We start from the raw sequence: 21,589 nt of genomic DNA, 5'->3' as shown, positions 1-21,589 counted from the left end.
CAACTATGGCTCTGAAAAAATTGAAGTTCAAACCCTCGAGTAGACAAAATATCAAAAAACATCAATTGAATATCATTAAGAATTTAGCAGAAGATAATCAGATCACAATCAAAAAAGCGGATAAAGGAGGAGGGCTAGTCATTATGGATACCTTGTTTTACAATGAAGGATGCCTCAAACTCTTATCTGACCAAAACACTTATCTTAAACTGGATCATGACCCTATTACTAATATCAAGGAAATCATCAAAAATACAGTAGAAAAAGCGGAAGTACTGAACTGGATTTCAGAGAATACTAGCAACTTCCTTATCAACAAACACCCGGTCACTCCAGTGTTCTATGGCCTTCCGAAAATCCATAAACATAGAACTAACCCACCATTAAGACCCATTGTGGCAGGAACAGAAAGTATTTTCCAACCTCTTGCTATTTATCTTGACACAGCATTACAACCGCTAATACAGGAAACCAACACCTATATCAAAGATACTAGCCACTTTTTACAGAACATTAAAGATATTGATATGACGGAAACTGATCTCATCCTATTCACAATGGATGTGACTAGTTTATATACCTCAATTCCACACAACCAAGGCATTGATGCACTAGAATGGTTCCTCCTGAAACATCATGAAATCCAAATACAGAAAACCTTTGCCATTGAATTAATCAATATCATCTTGTTCAATAATTACTTCAGGTTCAACGGACAATACTTTTTACAAACTTCGGGTACATCGATGGGTTCCCCAGTGGCACCCTCCTATGCTAACATCTTTATGTACTTCTTTGAACACACCTATGTCTTGGAAAATCCAACGTGGAAAGGAAAAATCAAAAAGTGGTACAGATACATTGATGACATCTTTGGCATTTTCAAAGGAACGGAATCTGAACTACTGCACTTCTGGGAGTTCTTGAACCAATGCAATGACAGAATTCAACTAACAATTGAAATTGGAAAGCCTTCCATCAACTTTTTGGATGTTACTATTGAAATCTCAAACTCAGCACTTAAGACACAAATTTACAGAAAACCTACAGATGTCAATAGCACTCTTCATTTTCACAGTTTTCATCCAAAACATCTAAAAGAAAATCTACCGTATAGTCAACTCCTTCGCCTGAAAAGAATTACCTCAGAGGCGGATAAACTCCAAGAAGAATACTTGATTATGAAATCCCGTTTTGAAGATCGACATTTTCCAACTGTCCTCCTAAACAAAGCTATACTCAGAACAGAAGCACAGACTAGAACGGAATTGCTGACCATTAAACCCAAGGAAACCAAATCTAACTTGATACACTCACTGAAATACTCTAGCCAGAGCTTTCAGATAAAAAGGATAATTTACAAAAACTGGGATATCATTAAATCAGACCCACAGCTTAATCAACTGTTCCCAGAACCACCGATGCTTGCCTACAAAAGAGGCAGAAACTTTCGAGACAAATTAATTAAAGCCGAAAGAAGGAAAAAGTCCAATCAGTCATTTCTTAACAAACCAAAAAACGGCACTTTCCCGTGTCTGAATTGTCAGCATTGTTCGAATGTAATAAAGGGAGATCACATTAGACATGCCAACACAGGTAAAAAAATACTATTAAAACAATATGCCACCTGTGACTCAAAAAATGTCATTTATGCTCTACGCTGTCCTTGTGGACTGTACTATGTGGGTAAAACAGCCAGAAAAGCGAAAGAACGTTGGACGGAGCACAAATCTAACATCCGTACCAAAAACACAAAATCCCCAGTATACAGACATTTTAGAGACCACAAACATACTGTGGCCCAAATGAGAGTTGTGATTCTCGAAATTGTGCAGCCGCTTCCAAGAGGTGGTGATCTACAAAAAATCTTGTCACAAAGAGAATTATATTGGATACACTGCCTTGATTCACTTACCCCGTTAGGGATGAACGAAGAATACTACCTAGGCCCTTACTTATAATGTAGCATTTGTTGATACATCGTTGTTAGATTCCCGTTCTATTTCTATATAAAAAATGTTATGCCAATATTTTTCTAAAAAAGACTCGGATACCATGCTACAGTTTCCAGAAATAGAATGTGCATCCATGAGGAGCAGATATAAATGAAATTTGATAACAAACCGTCTGCAGAGGTTGCTCAGACTAATTAATTTATACAGTAATTTGGAATCGTTTAATGGTTGAATTTATGTTTATGTTTATGTTTTTGTTGATACATATCCTTACGTATCCAATACATATGTTTCCTTATGTTTACATGTACCCGAACCATCTTGTTTCGACATTCCACCTCCCATGCGGCCGTTGTATAGAATACCATACCTTCTTTAGTAAATACTTCAATTCCCGAGATTACACCTTTTTAAGATCAGGTATACTAAATTTCACATCTAGTCTTTGCTGAGCACTCTTTGACTCGCCTCCCTAAGGTTCACCATTTTGGTTTCTTTTACTTGAAAGACGCGGATGATACGTCACACGGTTGACGTACACCACGCAACCACTTGATCTTGGATACGTCAGTAAACATGATGAGATCTGTCCTACACATGCGCAACTCTTCCTTTTCCTAAATACGTCAGTAGACATGACAAGCTTTATCTACACATGCGCACTTAGGCTACTCACCGCGCATGTCACTTTGCTAACAAAGAGCATCACAGTCAGTATATAAAGAGACGCTGCACAGGGTGGACGCATCTCCAATCCGGCAGATGCGACAATCCTTGTAGCGCCTCCCTCCAAAATATTTAATGTAAGTACTTGTAGCCATTAGGTTTTCTCTAGATTAGATGCAGTCTATTTAAAATATTTATCTTTGTCTCTCTCTTCTCAGTTAAAAAATAGTAGTCGACAGACTTTGAACCTTTCTGCCGCAAACCTTCCGTGTTGGATGACAACCACTAGATGCACTTTGCAATCACCTTACTTTTACCGATCATTTTTTCTTAAGATACGTAAGTCTTCAATCCACCTACTTTCATTTAGAAAGTGCCAATTAGATAACCTTGTTTTCATTTTTTTAAAAAAAACGCTTTTGTTGTTAAAAAAAGTTCCATGTACAAATATAACTACGTAAACTCTTGCTCAAGAATGGAGGATGGGATCATAAGCAGATTTACCGAGCTGAATATAAACAACATTTGGTCTTCTTTATCTTTGTGTAAAACAAGCACACTACTATATGGTTTCCAAGTGTGTTTTTTTGTATTAATGAATATTTTTCTTAAATTACGATCACCTGTTTAAATGTGTTACTTTATGTTCAACGGATGACTTGTTGACGCTATTTTTGAGTTAAACTGAGATAAAAACAGAGATAAACTATATGTATGGGCTAATATAATTTGACTTATATCATCTCTTCACTTTGTAGAAAAATGAAACAATTGTGCCATTGCCCCTGAAGAAGAGTTGTACTCGAAACGCGTTGGGCACCACCATATGCTTTGTACAATAAAGAAAAGGATAATTTTACGAAAATCTCTGGTCTCCAGAAAATATTTGCATATTTGCTTACTTGTTTAAGGAAAATTATTTATGTATCATGAAACGTGTTTCTGTCATAATTCTCGTTTTTTCAAAAATTCTACCTAAAAGATTATATGTGAACGAAATCCAGAAACTCTCTTGAGTTATTGTTCTGATTTTTTCAGATATTCGATAGTGTGCAGGGGACGGGAGTTCCCAAAGTGTTTTGGGAACAACCACACTTTTGTCTATTTTTGTCCAACCTAGATGCCAAGGTTGAGCTTTTCTCCCCCTGCACCTCAAATTTATCTTTAATCCCATTTATCTAACTTAGCTTGATGAGATAAAAATTTCATAAACAGGTGTGCCTCCTGGTTCTCTATATATCTTTCTTATAGGATATTGCAAGTCACCAAGGAGTTCTGTAAGCAAATCTAGGAATAAGGACAGAGGCAGAGTTATGTTATAAGGTCATGGAACTCTGAGGTTTGGATGCCATATTCTTTTTTATGTATGCTATGGGTCTTTTATTCCTTATAATGCATGGCCATACGCTGTCGTGCCCGTTAATACCTGGCATCTCGCTTCCTGTAATGCAAACGATCGTCCAGTTGTGGAGACAAATAATCAATGTAAAATGTATTTGGATTAAAAAAAACACACTTTAACTGCTTGAAATGTATTGCAGAAAAATAGGTAAAGCGGGTAAGCAAAATGCATCCAAAAACATGTTGTGGTTTATAATCCATAACATGCATGTAGATTCTTGATCGCCTGTGTTACACTCCAGTGTGCAAAAAATAAACAAATTACCATTTCCTATCAATTATTGGTTGTTGCTGTGTAACGTCATAGAACCATATTTCAGAAGACATTTTTTTGAAAGTTCGTCAAGGATTTAATCAAGAGGTGCCAAATTCTGGTTTGTGTTGGGTAAAGCACCAGGCATTATGACATCATAATGCACGCCAATTGAATACAGTCACAAGAACATGATTTACAAAATTTCAAACGGGTATTCTGTTGGAAGCGTCCAGATAAAAAAAAACGAGTATCCAAAACAATATAGAAAGAATTGGCAAAATGAGAGAGAGATAGTGCCAGCTTCAAAAAGAAAGAGACACATCAAAAAGAAAGCGTGTGTGTGAAAGACAGAGCGAGAGACAGGGCCAGCTATAGAGAGCGACATGGGTGAGATCCAAAGAAAGTGGCGCGGGATCGAAAGAAATGGGGAGAGAAGGGAGATTGGAGCCAGAAGGTCACGCAGTGACGGAAAGATGGACGTAAAGATTAGTGAGAGGCGGACGAGTCGGAGCGCACTATGTAAATGCACGCATGGAGTGATAACGACTTGAATGTGGTTGAGGGGTCAGTGGACACAGAATAACAGAGCGGCTTTGAGACTGTCAGGAATCTGGACTAAACCGGCCCAGTGCGGGAATCCGGCCGTCTCACGCAAGCCTTTGGCGTGAAAACCGACGGCCGTTTCGCTCCCCGGCACATACCCATGGATGCGCTCTGGTTGCATCCGGAGTGTATTCCTTATCTCGTGCCGCCCCTCCCCCTCCCGGCTCTCCATTGGCTGCACGCCCGCAGCGCCCGCCCCTTCTCCATAGGCCTGAATGGTGGTGGGAGGGCGCTTGAGGCAGGGGGTGCTGATGGAACACTCAACTAGCCTCTGTTCTTGGCATCCATCTGTCACTGCGCCCTGCTCCCTGCGGCTCCTGCGTCCAGACATCTGGCAGGCTCCCTTCCCAGAGATTCAGGGAGGTCCTCGGCTTTTCCCATCACAGAAGCTGCCGAATACTCGGATTGTGGTCTCGCAGTCTCCTGGAGAAGCTCATTTTATTTATTTATATTTGCGTTATTTATTCTACGAATTTGTCTGGACTGTGCTCGGCACCCAAATCGGTCGGCTGTTATTTTTTAATTTTACTCAGCCACTATTTATTTTGAATGGATTTTTAGGAAACAGCAAAGGATTGTTGGATTTTTTATTTTAATTTTTGTGCTCCGTGAACCCCCTCGGTATGCCCAGTGAAGAATCATGCCCTCAGGGGCAGAACGAGCCCTGCGGCACTCGCCGCACCCTGGACATTGGCCGGGTACCTGCCCTACTGGCTACTCTCCTACGGGTTCAGACCGGGGGGCAGTCCGGACAGGGAGGTCTCTGGAAGCCGCTGAAACTGCTGGCCTGTGCGGAGCTCCACCCGCTGCTGCGCAAACCCAGCACCCAGGAAGAGGAGGAGAAGGAGGAGTGCATGGTCAACCACAAGCCGCACAACTTCCAGGTAGGCCACAGGCGCAATTTACGGTGCTGTCAGAAGCCCCCTGGGCATGTGTGGCGTAGGCCAGTGCTGGTGTTATAGCTGCAAGCAGGTTGCATTTTGAGACTTGTAGTCTGGTTTTCTGTGCCATTTACACGGGCATAAACGTATCAACAGGCAACCTGCTGTTGGCTAAAATTCCAGGACTGGGTCATGACGTCACGCGTGACAGGGGAGCAACAGGGAGCAAAGGTGTTTTGCAGCGAATGGGGGTGAGCAGTTGAAACACTGTGTGGGAGAAACATGCATAGTGTTGGCATGTCCCCCCTTACTCTTTCCCACACTGTCAGTCTCGTAGCTTCTTAGTACTTTAAATCACGTGACATTCATCTCACTCATAAGGTTGCTAAAATGCGGAGACAGCCCGTCAGGGGTGGATCTTTGACCTGCAGTATGCATGCTTATTTCTACAACCGACTCTGGCGGGTGTATTAACCTGCAGAGTTTTTATTTATTTATTTTTTAATAAATATATGCAACAGTAAGACTTTATCAGTCAAGGTTTTATTGGGCCGTCTTTACGAAAGTGGTCATTTGGGATGTCTTCTCCTTGGCTTTTCAAAAATTCTTGTAAACATTCCCATGGCCCTTTAAAAAGTCGCTTAACATGAATTGTCCATTGACAATATGTTTTCTACTGAATTATTTCTAACGCCAAAATCCGTATGTGCCATGAAGACATGTACCTGCCGCGCTAGCCCCCTGTACATCCATCATAACTCAACTTACCACGGTCTCCAGGGTGAATATTTCTACCCCTTGATCCGGCAAATATAAACTGAGCCAGAAGTTCCCTCTGATTTACCACAGAATGAGGGGAAAGGATGCCCGTGCCTCCCTGATAGCCCAGTAGGAAACAGGGGTGGTATTTCCTTCCTGCACCCCACGACAATGCTTTCCCTAAAGGGCTCTCCCCAGGCCTGCCAGCCCTTTTCGGATTAAAGTGATAATTTCTGGGGGCCCCCATTTGAAGAATTATGTCACGTGCTGGGGCTGCATCAGTAGTGCTTGGCCCATTGTTGAAGTCCCACCTGGAAGACGTGGGTATGGATATGGGGTCACGTGTACCATTCCCTCCAGTATGCGGGGCCTCACTTGGCACATTACTCCACGAGGACTTCGGAAATGGGCCCGCTGTGTCCATCTAGTCAGTGGGTCACATTGGGAGCACTGTGTCCAGTTCTGGGATCCGCATCTGGCAAACGGTATCCCATGGTGGAGGCCCATTTAGAGGCCTGCCTCGAGTAATGGGGTTTCATCCGCAGTACTGAGTATTTCCAGAGGCCTCACCTGGGGTATTTCGTCCACCCTGGAGCCCACAATTGGAGTATTGTACCCAGATCCGCAGGCCACTTCTGTAAGTCATATCTTTTGTTTGGGGCACATTGTGTTAATCTCGGGGCTCTGCATTTGAATATTGGGCCCTGGTGTGTTGATCGCATCAGCAGGACAGGTTGTGTGTGTTACGCCTGGTGGCTCATAGGTTGCGCTCTGAAGGCCGAGACCCATTCTCTAGACTTCTGAAGACAGCAGTGGCCACAATGGCACCAAGATGGTGCACGCTTCCAACCCATGCCGCAAGGAGGAAAAGACGAGGCGTATGCGCCACAAACATTAATAGTATTTCCAGTGGTGAGACGTCCATCTTACTCGGCTGTTTACAGATCGCATGACCTGCGCTGTGGCGTTGCCGCCATGCGTGGCCACGTTAAGGTCACGGGAACTGATAACCTGCGGCTCCCGCTCCAGTTTGTTGACATTTAAGATCTCACTTCCCGTCATGCAGTGTTCCTGGGCATCGGTCATAGGCCCACCAGCGCGAGCTGTCTCAAGATCTGCAACCCCCGCTGCTGCGCAGGCGCCATCAGACAATGGTTAATATGCAGCATTGTTGCTCGAAATCCGTGTCACATGCTTGCGATGTCTCTTACTGTGATGCCATTAGTAGTCATCAGTGCGTGATGCCAAGTTCCACTGCCCGTATGGCATTGAAGAAGTGACGTCACCTCAGATTTTATTTATTTCATTTGTTGACAGCGCCTAATACCCGTGAGTATCACAGTGCTGGCAGCTTAGGGCCATGGGAAGAATATGGTACATTACAGGACAGTAAATGTTATAGAGAGAGAGGTAGGGATCAGGGGGTGCCCCAAAACAGTTTAGTCATATTTGTCAAACAGCCAGGTTTTTGGCAGTTTTCTGAAGATGAGGTAGGAATCCTGCTCCTGGATGTTGGGCGGTAGGGCATTCCATAGGGTGGGGGCAATGATGGTGAAACAGGTCCCCCCAGCTCTTTTCTTTTGAGAACCTCTGGATGGCAAGTGACAAAGTGGATGTGGGCCGTAAGAAGGGGTGTTTGGTTCTTTTGGAAATGCCTTGGGCGAGGAATGAGGGTGCAGTATTGTGGATGCAGCTGTTTGTTAGGGAGAGAATCTTAAAATCAATGCGTGCTTTTATTGGCAATCAGTGTGCCAAAGGACAGAAGTCTTGTGGTGATGCAGGTTGCGTTTGGCAGGTTTGCAAGATTAGTCTGGTCTGAAAACTGTTATAAACACCTTTGAAATCACTCGGAATAAGAAGTTAAAATCGTGACTTGACTAGCATCTCTCTAATAGAAGGCAGTGTATCTCTAGTCCTGTACTTCATTGCTGCACACGTATTGTGATTTGATTCTTTAGGTCATTTTATAAAATGTATTTATTTATTGTGCAGTAGCCAAATTTTGACTTTTAGCACACTGAACAACAACATACATACAAAAGGAATAACATTGGGTCAATTTACACAATCAATTTGCAGTTACTCAGATAAAACATGAGACATGAATCACTAAAAGAAAAGAGAAATGAAAAGAGAAGAGACAAACCTCATAATAAACTACATTTTACAAAAGCCAAAAGACTGAAGGCTTCTGGATTACGGCCCTTTTCTTCTCTCCCTGGAATTATCAATCAGCCATCAATTTGAGTTCCCTTAGGGTTCTGACGACCTCTACAGACAGACCAGACTGATTGCCTGAGGATAGTCTACCCCAGATGTCATCTGTGTTTAACCAGCATTCATCATGGACACACACACCTACTAAATCTTCTGACCTTCATGTTCAATGGCACTTGGATAGTAGATGTTTACTAGTCTGGACTTCATTGTTATCACACTTATCACAATTAGCTGTGATCGCCCCTTCCTTATCTCTAGTAGCTAGCTAGTATCTCTGGAGTAGGCAGTAGATTTAAACAAAATCTCAGAAAAGATATTCTTAAATATGAATCAGATTACTTTTTTAAATAGGCAGGCACTACTGACAGTCGGTTTTCCGTCAACGTGAAGGGGGCTGATCTCTTAGCCTTCCTCATGCTGTCTATCGTGCCTATCCAGTCACACGGTTTCATTTTTTTTTCACTTTCAATGTATTCTGAAGAAGGTCAACACCACACTCGGATCTGAACAGTATTTCAGAGCATTTTTGCTTACATTTAATCAAAACCCCATTATTTGCAGATTGCATTGTGAGGGCCACTTCCTCAAACAGAGAGCTCTTTGGTGGATCTAGGATTAATCTATAGAGCGCAATCCAGTTCCATTCCATCCACGATCTAAGTAATGAAAGGCCTAGTTCGTATCAGAGGCAAACTATCGGGACACAGTCCGGCAAACCTAAGGTTCGTTTCCACAGATTGCCTTCAATTGTGTCCCATTCTAGATCCATGGCTATGGAATTGTAATTCTTTAGGTCATTTAGAAATAAATCCATCTCCCAGTTCCGGGTTTGAAGCACATTGTCTACCGTGAAATGGGGTCATATAGCACCCGACATGTTATCAGTCACCTTCTCCAGTTCAGCCTTTTTATCCAACAGTCCTTTAAAAGCTGCCGCCACTTGTAAGTTCAGGCTTATGTGCAAAACATGAAACTTCAAATCCCAGCATGCATGGTGCCAATAGCTTAATGAGCAGACAGTTTCATGCCATGGCTCTTACACTTCATCAGGAGCATAGGAGCCACACAGCATGGGATCTCACCTGCGGGGCGCTGTGCAGTGGCTATGGGGGTGCATCTCTCTCGGACCTAAGGGTGGTCTCAGACCCCCTACATTTGCACACCTCCCTGACTGTGCAACAGGTTGGCAAGAACTTCAGCAGTTTGTGCCTCCATAGATCGAGCAGGGCTACACCGGGAACGGTATGGTCGTTGCCAGACGTCCCAGTTTTGCCTGGACTCTCTCGGTATTTGGGCACTCTCTCCCCATGTCCCGAGAGTTTTTCAATTTAGAAACCCTGTCCTGGTTTTGAGGAAAGTGAGGGCGGCATCTTAAACTGGCAACACTTTTAAACTAAATAAACATCATAACACTGTCCTTTTGACATGTGGGAATGGGCTTGAACCACCAATCTTCCCGATCACAGTCACGTGCATTATCTGCTTGCGCCACAGAGACTGGCTGAGAAACAAGTAAATAGCAAATCATCAAATATCAATTTGAGCAGCAGCTCTTTAGCTATTAAGGTGCTTAACTCCACAGTCAAAATCGCGCAATATTATTTGGGAGCAGTGTTGGAAATACTGTGTGGGAGTGGGGGGGAGTGGGGTGGGGGTAGTTGTGGTGAGGTGGGGCGGGTTAAGGTCGGTTGGGGTGCAGGATTGAAAGGGGGGAGATGAGGTGCGAGTAGGGTAGTCCTTCCTTTATGTTTTTGGCTGTCCTGGTTTTGTGTCTTGAAAATCTGGCCACCGTTTAGCCAGATGGCGCATGGAGTACCAGCGGGTCACCTGGTTGCACCAACTTTGCCAGCCTAAGTGCTTATAAGGCAGGGTATGCACAGATATTCTTAACTCTCATGCCAACATGCTAATTCCATCTGAGCGATGCTAGGCCAGGCCTCTTTTTTTCTGTACTTTCTGCTGCTTCTATTCCTGGATTGCCAAAGGCGACGTCTAGGACTACAGCACCCAGAATTCCAAATCAAATCCAATACCGGCCAATCATCTCCTAGATGCAATGGGGGGGGTGTTGCATCTATGGCTCTTGTTTGCACCCCTTTTCTGGGATGTTGGTGAGGGGCCAGCTTGTTTAAGAAGGGTGGATCCGCTTGGGACATGAACCCCGGTTTATGGCATTGGTAGTAACCAAATCTGTGACAGGTGAAATCACAGACATGCCATCATGCAACCATTCCTGTCAGGCTATGCTTCTCCATGCCTGGTTGTAACGTTGCACTCTGTGACTTGAAGTTCTGGGAAAGCCGGGATTGCAAGTGCTCGGGACGGATTTACACAAGCGTTTTACAATTGCGCAGCCCCATTGAAAAAGGACTGGACAAGCACCCCCCCCGAATGGGAAGGGCCATGTGGCATATATGAAATAAGGCTGTGCCCTTATTTAATCCAGGGCAAGTTGTGGCATACGTGCTGCCTTTCTGTACAGGTTATTCTTTTTCTCCACGTTATTGCGCGTGCGCGTCATTCATAGAAGGGTGGGGCTATTGATATCAAGTGGGAACCTCGACGTGGCAACTTCCTGCCATGCCTTCATAGCTACATCAGCAGCAAAAAGCCAAAGGAGACCTGGGGGGCGCACGCAAGGAACCTGAACTGAACACAACCTCATAAAACAAAGTAGGGAAGCAGAACATTTCCAGGCCCAAACAAACCCCTGCCAAACAAGAGAATGCAGGCATTGAGCTCACAGGTGGCGTGGCGGCTCACTCGTAATGAGGAGGTGCTTCTTTTAATGAGCCGTTGAAGTAGGAATGTAGCCTTTATGGATGGGCACCAGACTGCCCCTTCGGAGGGACTGCTTCTCCTTAGGCAAGCATTGGCAATGCCAACAGTTTGGGCTTCTGTGACGTCATGGGACACGGCACTTACCAGGCATTGCCGTAGTGGTAGTAACTGATTATTGATGGTAGCAGCGAAAAATGTTCCGAGTACCTATGCATCTAATAGTAGTGCCCGGAAAATGTCTAATACTTATACACAAGCCAAACGTTTTGGCTTTGCCAATACTTGTTTTTAACAGGACTACAATAATGGAAACCATACTGCTTATAAATTGGGTGGCTGTAGGCACACCTGGTTAAGACCTTTTTATTACACTAGTAGTGTGTTTTTATCTCCAAATAAGTCATAAACTCTCTGCTTTGAAAAAAAACCGACTGGCAGGCAGGCACTTTGAGTGCAGAGTTTGATGGCAGGCACTTTGAGTGAAGAGTTTGATGGTACGGCTTGATTAAACCGAGCTCAAGGAGTTGCGGGGGGCGTGTTTTGGGATAGGTGGGGCAGGAACTGTATGGGAATGGCCATAGGCAGTCAATGGGTGGGCAAATAACCGAACAACACCTTCAAGCCGTTTGTCCCTCCTCACATGCCATTTCTACCTATCTGTATTCTAATGCAATAGCTCCGGCTGATAGGTGGCACTGCCACCTAACAGATGAACTAAATAGCACGCTCGTCCTATAGAGAGCCCCCTCTCCCTCATAAAGGAGTGTCTGGGGAGGAAGTCATACCTCAAATTAAGACTGTCCTACCCCGTAAAAGGACTGGCTCTCCTCAAGCTTTGTGCCCACCAACAAGTGGGCACTTCTCATGAAGAGGGACTCTAATCCACTAAAGATGGACATTTGGAAATAGGGGGCATATGCGCTATATCGTGGAATACCAAATCGTTGTATATCTATATAAAGTAGACACCCAGACTTGATCAAAAACAATGCAAATGCCACTTTGCATTTTTCTTGGCAAGTTGGTTCATAACGCTTATCAACAACTCTCCAACATTCATCAAGACGACTTACTTAAGGGCATTCTTAAAACTAAGACATAGTACATACTTTAATTGTATACAATGAGAAGTTATGAACTGAATGTATTATTTTATATGCACCAGCTTTTATAAACATAAAAGCGTTTGTCAGAAGCCAAACATGTAACCGTTAGACTTCTTCCGGTTCAAGGGCGGCGCGGCATTGTCTCGCGGACAGGTGTGGGCCTTCCATTAGGTAATGAGATGAGTGCCTGAATGGAATGTGTAGTCTGGTTCCCAAGCCGTCACCGCCCCCTTTCCCTGGGGGGGCTGCAATTACCGCAGGTAACTGATGCTCTTTACCCGGGCCCCTTGTGATTTAGACAGGAGGGGAGGGGGGCACTCTTGGGGGTTGCCTTCCCATCACTCTCTAGCCTTTACTGCGGCCCGCACTTCAATGGACTGCGGCTGAGTGGATTGTGGACTGCCCCCACAGCCTAGCTGGGGGGGGGTCATTAGCACCTAGCCCAGACATTCCCCCTCCCACCCACTCTCCCCAGGTAACAATGGCCAGCGAGGGCTCTTAGCACCTGCCTTGCCAGAGGAGGCATGGCCTGGAAAATACCAACCAGCACTAATTAAGACAGGCCCCGCTAAAATACCATGCTAATAGCTTCATTCAAAATCCATGTGAATGACGTCCCCTGCCGGAGACCCTTTGGCGGTTAGGGGTTAACAGATAGGGGGAGGGGGTGCAGTCTCCTAATTAAACTGCCTTGGTTGCTTGCAGTTTGGGCCAGCGCGTAGGTAAACCGCGTGTTTTACTTCTACCCAGTTTGCCAGTGCTCATTACATCGGAGAGGGTATGAGGAAAGCGTCGGCCTCGAGGATCCGAGGCTGCCCTAGGCTAGGTACAAGCAGCGCGCGCTTTCCTGGCCTTTTAATGTTTCTGTTTTAAATGCGGGGCTGCATAACCAGCATTGGGCGAGGGACTCGCTCCCAACTCGCGACAGCTCAAAGGCCCAAAGCACAGTGCTAAACTCGCCGAGCTATCTTCGTAGCTCCTCTGTGTCTTGCTCGAGGAGTTGAATGCTGTCCAGTGGTTTGCACTCAGCAGCTCCTTCCGTCCCGAGAGCTATTTACCACCCCGTGTAGGGGAACTTCCTGTCACTATGTCGTTTATGGAGCCTGCCTCCAATAAGTCTTGGCGCTTTGTCAAATGACACCCTACTCCCCCAACACCCTCAAGTCTAGCTGGACTGAGATTGCACCCACCCGCCTGCCTTGACGCATCTGTGATAATTGCACGCATAGTGGCAAGAGGACTCCCTGTCACCTGGACATTGTTTTTGCAAGCCTGACATTTCCTTTCACAAATCATTGCGATCCCGAGGTTAAATCCAGATTCGTCCGTTATTGTCCAAAAATACAACCCCCACAATGCAAGTGTTGATTGGAAGCACAGGAGTGAGAAAGTAATTTTTCAGTGCATGGAATTAAATGGTCTCCTCCCATGCATGCTAACATGCTTTATGCCATTTAAGAGATTCCAGGCCTCTCCTCGGTTTTAACTCTGCATTCTCCGACTTGGAGTCCTTTAGAAGCCTAGGAATACAATTACCAGAATGCATAGTTCAACGCAGGTCTGGATTGGCATCTCCAGACTGGAATGGGGGCATGTTGGCATGCATGCTCTCGTATGCCACCATCCTCTCTCTCAATCTCCAGACTATGCAGGTGGAGTTGCTCTGATCTTTCTCCCTAGGTTTTCTTGGGCGAGCCCTGCACCATCTCAGTAGCCCCCCAGACCGCCTGCAGCCTGGCCCATTCCACTTGGGATGTGGCCGTCAGAAATGTGCATAGTTCCAGGTTGGGAGTAAAACATGATTGGAGCGGTGGTAACATAAGCAAGGATGCGCCCTAAGCCTTCATCACTTGCAACCCTCGAAGGAAGGCCTGGCTTTTTGCTAGCTCTACTGCTGAGGCCTCGTTGTGTCCCATGTCAAGGTCCGCGGCTCATCCTGTCTTGCTTTTTTTATTTAAGCCACGTAGTCCTCCAGTTACAAAGGGAAAGGCAAAACTACAAGTGCCAGCAGTGCTTTAAATGGCAAAAAAGAAGTGCAGGCACTCGCCAAGCTACAGAGCCGGAGATTCCGGGGCATCGCTGTCGGCGCTGGTCGTTCCTTGGGCACAGGTCCCTTTTAGGCACACCGTGTTGTTTGCAGGCAATGCCCAGTGAGATTACATTATGCAACACGGATCACACACTTTGGGAAAGCAGTGTATCTGGGATTTTTTCCCACAAACTTTCGGTTTGTTATGCAGTGTGTTAGGAAACTGAACATCCTTATAACGTGGGGCTGTCTTTTTTGAGCATCAAACTAGCAGATATCCTAGCTGTACACTAAGCTTTGGAAGGGCAGCTTTATTATTGCTGGTTTTCATTGCTTAATAAGACATTTGGTAGGTAGCTGGAGCTGTGTGCGAGTTTTCAGTCGAAAACGTTCCATCACAACTCCAATTACTTAAACATTTACATATCAGAATAGGCGCTGCTAATAACAAAGAAATATCTTAAAGTAATTTCCCCGGCTTTCCAAATCCATCCCTGCTTCATCAAAGGACACCTATTGTAGGTAACATGTGATGCCCACATAGTGAAACAGTGTTCTGCGCCTGGTGCTCTGAGAGCACAGTAGCTGGAGGTGTGTCCTTCCTTTTGTTCAGCAGGCTGGGCCCTGAAGGAGACATTATGGGCACTGTGGGTGGTGCAGAGGGTGCTGCTTTCCAGAGCAGAGGCTAGTCCTTTAAGTTGTGATAAAGTGAAATGAAAAGCTTTCCTTTTCACCTGGCAACATGGTTGAGTACCAGTACTCTCTTTCAGGCATTGAGAAGAGCAGGTACTCTAATGCGCAAAACAAGAACTCCGGGTATTGAGGCCCAGGTAGGGCTGGCCCATTGAAAGCACTGAGTCCCACAATGCAACAATTAAAACCAGGGGTCAAGTCTTAAAAAAAATAAAGTGGGGGCTACTCGTTAAAATAAGCAACAGGGTTTTGACGTCACCAGAAATTTGCATACCAAGGTGACCTATGCAAATTTCATTCGATTGGCTTTCCATAACCATACAAATTGCATGAGACGAATTGCATTTGCCTTTCATAAAATCAACACACACAAAAAACAAGAGAGGATATTTTCTTCTAATAGTATTTGAAAATGTTGAGGTGTGCAGGTTTTAAACTCCAAGAATCAACACCAATGTTTTCCCTGGAACATGGAGTCACGAAATGTGACATTTCACTTTGGCTATTTGTTATTTTTCACCAGTTTGTATGGGGAAGGATTGAAGTCCCTGACATGCCATCCTGGCGACCCCGTTCGAATCCCCAGGTCGGCGTAACTTCATAAATTCAAAAATGACAGTCAGAGTGTCTCATTTTGCACACAGCCTCTAAAATACCCAAGGGGGAGGACGTCCCCCCTCGGAAAATAGTGGGCTGACGCTGTGCACTCTCGACTGGAGCCCTGACTAAAACCTGGACTGGATTCATTAGTGTGGCATGACCTCGATCAACTTGCCAGCTCTGTTCAATGTTGGGCTTTTAGCTGCTTAGCTAGAATGCAGAAAACGAAACCGCTGTTCCAATACACTTAAGTAATTTTGGCTGAATAGCCAAGACTGGTTCAAGGTGTTGACATGGCATTGAGCCCCTTGGCACCTATTCATATCTTGTTTCTTTCGGCTGGTTAAACATCTGAATGTTCACCCCAACATTGGCCCTGCTCTGTGCACTTTTTTGCAAACCTTTGTGGTCACTGGATAAGAGGGAGACCTCAAGTTAAGCAGTGCCACCTGTGGGTAGCCTAATTAATCATGTTTGATATCCAGGAGGTCTCTTGCAGTGACATTTATAATGGGGAAAGTTAAAATAACAAGTAGCACTATTCAAAGAGAAAAAGTAGTCTGGACAAACTACTGACATCTCGACATGAAAGAATTTGAGATATCTTGAGCCCCCACCAGCCCTGGTAGTTCCAGGAGCCCCGGGGTGTTCCACTTCACAAGAGAGAAGGACAGCCAATCTCAAATCCATGCATTTGCACCCTGGTGGTTAGTCTGGGAATAATGTGAAAGCTAAACTACAATTTCCAAAATGCAAAGTGAAAAATGAAACAGTAAGGGATATGCTATTCACGAATGACGTTGCTCACCCTTATATCTCAGTGGTGCCACAGCAACATTTTCTTGCTACGACTCATCCAGGCATGTGTAAGGACTGAGCACTTTATAGTAGGTGGCACACCGAGCCAGGGTGCAGCCTAGAGCCCACTCCACACTGCACAGCCCCCCACAGCACAGGAGGGCTTGCGGACATACATGGTCATAGCTGTTTCTTTCTGCCCTGGGGTCCCTAGCAAGGGAAGGAGGATCGGGGTATCCAAAGGTTGATGTACCACCAGAAGGTCTTCCCTCCTCCACCTCCAACTCCCTCAGGGTCAGTCGTTTTTCACAGAAACAAGCTGGGAGTAGATCTGGCTTCGGCTGTGGCCTCCCTCTGGAACAGCCTCCCTGCCACTCTGAAACTTGAGGACAACCATCTCCGGTTTCTGAAAGCACCTCAATACCTCCCCATTTGCTTTTTCCTTCGCTCCTCCTCTCCCCTGCTGACCTGTTCTGTCTTGGCATCGTGCACCTGGTTACCCTCTGACTTTTGGGCCCAGGTACCTGCTCACCCTTCCAACCACCCCACTGCCCCCTGGAAATCCCTTGCACTGGGGTCTGTATCTGTAACCATAGAGTCTTTCCCCCCTTTTTTCTGTCCTTGCCAGACACACCGTCTGTGGCCTTTACCCAGCATTGCCACTTGCCGGCTGCACCACTAGTAGCTGCACTACCACTCTTTGTTGCTTTTTATTATTTATATTATGTATTTATTATTTATATGTATTCCTTTGCTCAGCACTTTCCACTTCTCCCCCTTCCATGCACCTTTCCCCTTTCCCTCTCCCATGCACTTGCGCATTCTCAATGTCACTGGGCCTTGTAAGATCTTTGTTTTGTTCTCCCTTATTCCCTTCCCTTGCCTCGTCGCGCTCTGAAACACTTGTGTATGAGCACGATACAAATAAAATATCGATATCAATATGCCCAGTTGTGGTTTGTTCCCCGACACCTCGGATGGACCCCCCAGAAATGCCATTAAACCCCCTGCAGCAACTCCCTCCTCTTCCACACTCAACATACCAAACACAAACCAACTAAGCCACTCACACATCTATTTCAAATCTCTCCCTACAGACATTAAACAACAGAACTCTACACCTCCCTACAATCAACTTCCATACCACCGCCGTGGCCAAATCACCCAAGCCCCACCGGCACACAAGGCTCCCACAGGAACACAATTGCTTCTTTGATCTCGACACAAAATACCTAGAAATAAACGTGTGCACAATAACGTGGTGCTTATGAACCGCATGCTCCAACACAACAGCAAAGCTATCTTGCATTCTCTCAAACCCAACCATCCACCTCTTTTCAGGTCTGACAGAGCGCTTGAAGGTAATGCCAACGGGCAGCAGTGCACAATAAAAACCCCAATAACACAACAGGGAAATCCTGTTTAAGCAACACAAAAATACATTACTACATCCACAGAATGCTTTCTCATTGCTGTCAACCCGAATGGCCACGTTCCCAGCCCTCAGTTTAAAAGGTATTTGCAAAGTGTTCTGCTGTCTGAGGTTACATTTGTTGCGCCTGGCACAGCCTGGCAAAATACTAGTGCTAGGTTCCCTGGCATATAACATGCCTGATGCCAATGCTAGTCAAGATCCACACTCATGCTGAGGCTTCCCTGGAGCCAGTCATTGCCATGACCCACCAATATGCCCCCCACCTGATCATGTAGCAGATCCTCCCACATGCCCCACTTCTCCCCTTTATCATTTATTCCTAATGGCTTATTGAAGCAGCTACACCCCTGTGTGCTTCCCATCCTCATAGGTGACTATAACAACCTGTTTACACTCTTATACGTCTCATATTTCCACTTTTACAGTTTTTTGCTGCTTCTTAGCTGGATTTGCTCAATATTCCCAGAGCACCTTTGCCATACTCTTTTGAGTTCCCACATTTGGGAAATTGTCTGCCCAAATGACTCACTCTGTTGGTCTTAACCTGGCTTTGTTTTGAGTTTTTTTTAGGACATATCTCTGTATATCTCTGTATCTCCTATGTATGCTATGTATATGCTATGTACCTGTATCCCCATGTTATCTGTATCACATGCTTACCCTATCCATCCTGTCGCTTTATATACGTATTGTAAGAGGATTCAATTCAGCACTACAGCCAAGTTAACGCCTAGTCTAGAATACTGAATGAAAACCCTTATTGATATATCTTTAGGTCCAGTTCATGCGTCCTGGATGACTACCCTTGTATAACACCCCTCTCTTGGAATCCCCCTGACCCCACTGAGCCAAGAAGTAGTTCTGTTTTGCAAGTTTAAAAGGTTTATTTGATAAATTAAAATATATATATCACACTTTATAATAAATTAATAATTGAATATCACACTTAATCTGATATGGTAAATATTAACAACGGAGAATCTGGCACTAGCACACTTCTTTATAATGACTAATGAGTTGACCTGAAATGGATAAGGTAGCACACTGGTAAATAGGAACAAAAGTATAATGTGGTAGAGGATGCTTTATGTAGGCTCAGGTGGATGCAATATTCAATGAATGCAGTACAGAAAATACGCAATATGATTCAACCAGACAATGTAATCACTTTTCTCGGGCTATTCACTCCCCCCCTCTTTATGCAATGCAAGGAAATGGAAGGAAAACACACAGTCCTCAGAAATGCAATCAACTGTAATTCAGTTCAATCCCAGCAAGCTTACAGAAAACAGATAGGAGTTTTGAAAACACAGGCAATGCTTGGATATGTGCTGGCAATGAATGAGAAATATGCTAAATTTGCTTTTAATTCCCTTATAGAGGTTCAGGGTGAGTGGTATCTAGTTAATATTAGTCCAGGCTCACACTAGCAATGATGCAGGGATAGTTAGCAGGTTAAACGAATTTCTGGCCAATGGAAAGCAAACAGCAGCAGTTTTTACATGTGAAGAAATTGCAAATCGCGGTAAAATTCGCGGATGCGCCGAGCGCTATTACAAAGGAACCGCAAGGACTATCTCTACCGTTTTGGGGTCCTAGAAAAGCCTGGGATCTCAGCTTCCAAATGAAAGTTATTGCAAGTCTCTAGCCCAAACGGTTGCGGAGATATGAGTAATTTAGTAAAGGTCGTTTTTGGTTTTGTAAATTTTAAACGCACACTTTTTCAAAATGACAAGTGACAAATTTTTTGCAGCTAGAATGACAGGTGACAGCTAGGAGGCAGTTCTACTTAGGTTAAATAGATTGAATTAGATGAATTTAAACTAAGAGATGTGTTCTGAGTTTTGCTAAGTACTCACAAGAGATTTTGAACAGGAAAGCGACTTGGTCACGGACTTCAGTCTGGTCAGGTCTTTCCGGGTTCTGCTCACAGCGCCTGGCCTCTGGAACTGCTCACAGGGGTCTGGTCTCTGCTAGGCACCGGTTCTTTGGGTCTCTCTGCTCTGGATAGATTGAAGTCTCTAGTTTGGCTTTCTGGAGTTTGATGGAGGTAAGTATGGATTTTTCCGGCAGAGCTTTCAGCGGCAGATGAAAAATGAAACTCTCTATGTGTCCTGACTCTCTGCTTTTTATCTGTTTCTTGAGAATGGGTGTGTGTGTTGCATCACTAGACTTGCCCCTCTCAATCGTCATTGGTCAGCTTTCATTCGTCCCCTTGATTGGGGGAATGAAATGAAGTGTCATCATGATGAGGTCTGTTTATGATACAGAGAACCCACCCCTGTCAACTTTACACACAATCTATATCTGACCTAAAAACATATTTGCACAGGTACACATTTGTTTAAAATTACATATACATGGTGTGGCTGAATTTAGCCATGTCTATGTCCAAATCTGCTCATTCTCGGAGCTTGCATTCAAAGAGTGTACATAATTGACTTTTTAACTGCTTTTCCAATTTCCGACATGGACCCAACTTTACATACATGTGTGCAGGGGGTAGGGACATTAACTGATGAAGTTTCAGATTTTTAACATGCACACATTTAGAGTAATATCCACTTTTCCGCTAAAACCCCCCTGAACATACCACCGGTTCCTACCACGTCTTAAACTGTGGGCAGAAAAATCACAAGAATTATGGTATCATTTATAAAATTTTCACATGTCCGCTCTATGAATTATCCCCCTTTTTATAAAACCATATCCTTGCTGCAGGGGTGTGTCTTTTCAGGTCACATGGTACAGAAACCAGTCTTTCCAGTTTCTGCCAAGCCAGCTTGCTTCTCACAGGCAGTGCTCCTCCCAGCTTCTCCAGGAGGAAGCCACTTTTTACGACGTCTGTAATAAAAAACCTTTGCCTGAGTGGAGAGGGCTTTGTTCACTCTCTGGCAGAGCACAGGAAATTCAATTATCAGATAGATGGCATATCCTTAGCCTGGGCAGCAAAAGGAAGGTTGGCCTGGGAACACAGTGGTGACTCAAGTTTCACTGCTGATGGGTAGTTGCTAGGCAAAATCAAGTTCCTTAAGCCAGACCTTCAGCTAACTTTTTGTTGCTTTTAAAATAACTTGTAATTTTACACATGCAGCTAGAATGCTGATTCTAAGTGCAAAACTATGACATTTCAACAGTTACAAAGGCATGTGACACCAAACATAGGTCACTCATTTAATTTAACATTTTCGATTTTGGTGGTTTTAAATCCAGTTGCAGTTAGGCTTAAGCTGCTGACTCCATAGCATTTTTGTTATAAGCATTGTTTTTGGGCTCTTCATTTCCCAGATTTTGTAGGCACACAAAACTCCATTCTGCCAAATGTCTGCTGGTGTTCAGTGAATATTTTGCACATGTTGCAAGGTTTGAAATAGGCATTTTGCTTGCCTTCAGAAAAACACACAGA

The 21,589-nt window shown here is 44.5% G+C and overlaps 1 protein-coding gene and 1 long non-coding RNA gene across 2 annotated transcripts in view; one reads left to right on the top strand and one right to left on the bottom strand.

Moving 5' to 3' along the window:
• The window catches only part of LOC138581801 (uncharacterized), a 194,688-nt gene that overhangs the window by 12,913 nt on the left and 160,186 nt on the right, over nt 1-21,589 (bottom strand). The window lies entirely within an intron of this gene.
• Nucleotides 5,359-21,589, top strand: part of LOC138582176 (N-chimaerin-like) — a 57,646-nt gene continuing 41,415 nt past the window's right edge. The window contains exon 1 of the mRNA XM_069653238.1: nt 5,359-5,765. Coding sequence (XP_069509339.1) covers nt 5,505-5,765 — 261 coding nt within the window. The 5' untranslated portion in view covers nt 5,359-5,504. The remainder of the gene's footprint in view (nt 5,766-21,589) is intronic.

This window comes from Ambystoma mexicanum, chromosome 3q (genome assembly GCF_040938575.1).
Source record: "Ambystoma mexicanum isolate Mex_15411 chromosome 3q, UKY_AmexF1_1, whole genome shotgun sequence".
Lineage (NCBI taxonomy): Eukaryota > Metazoa > Chordata > Amphibia > Caudata > Ambystomatidae > Ambystoma > Ambystoma mexicanum.
Note: the sequence above shows the minus strand (reverse complement) of the source record. Positions and strands in the feature narration are given on the sequence as shown.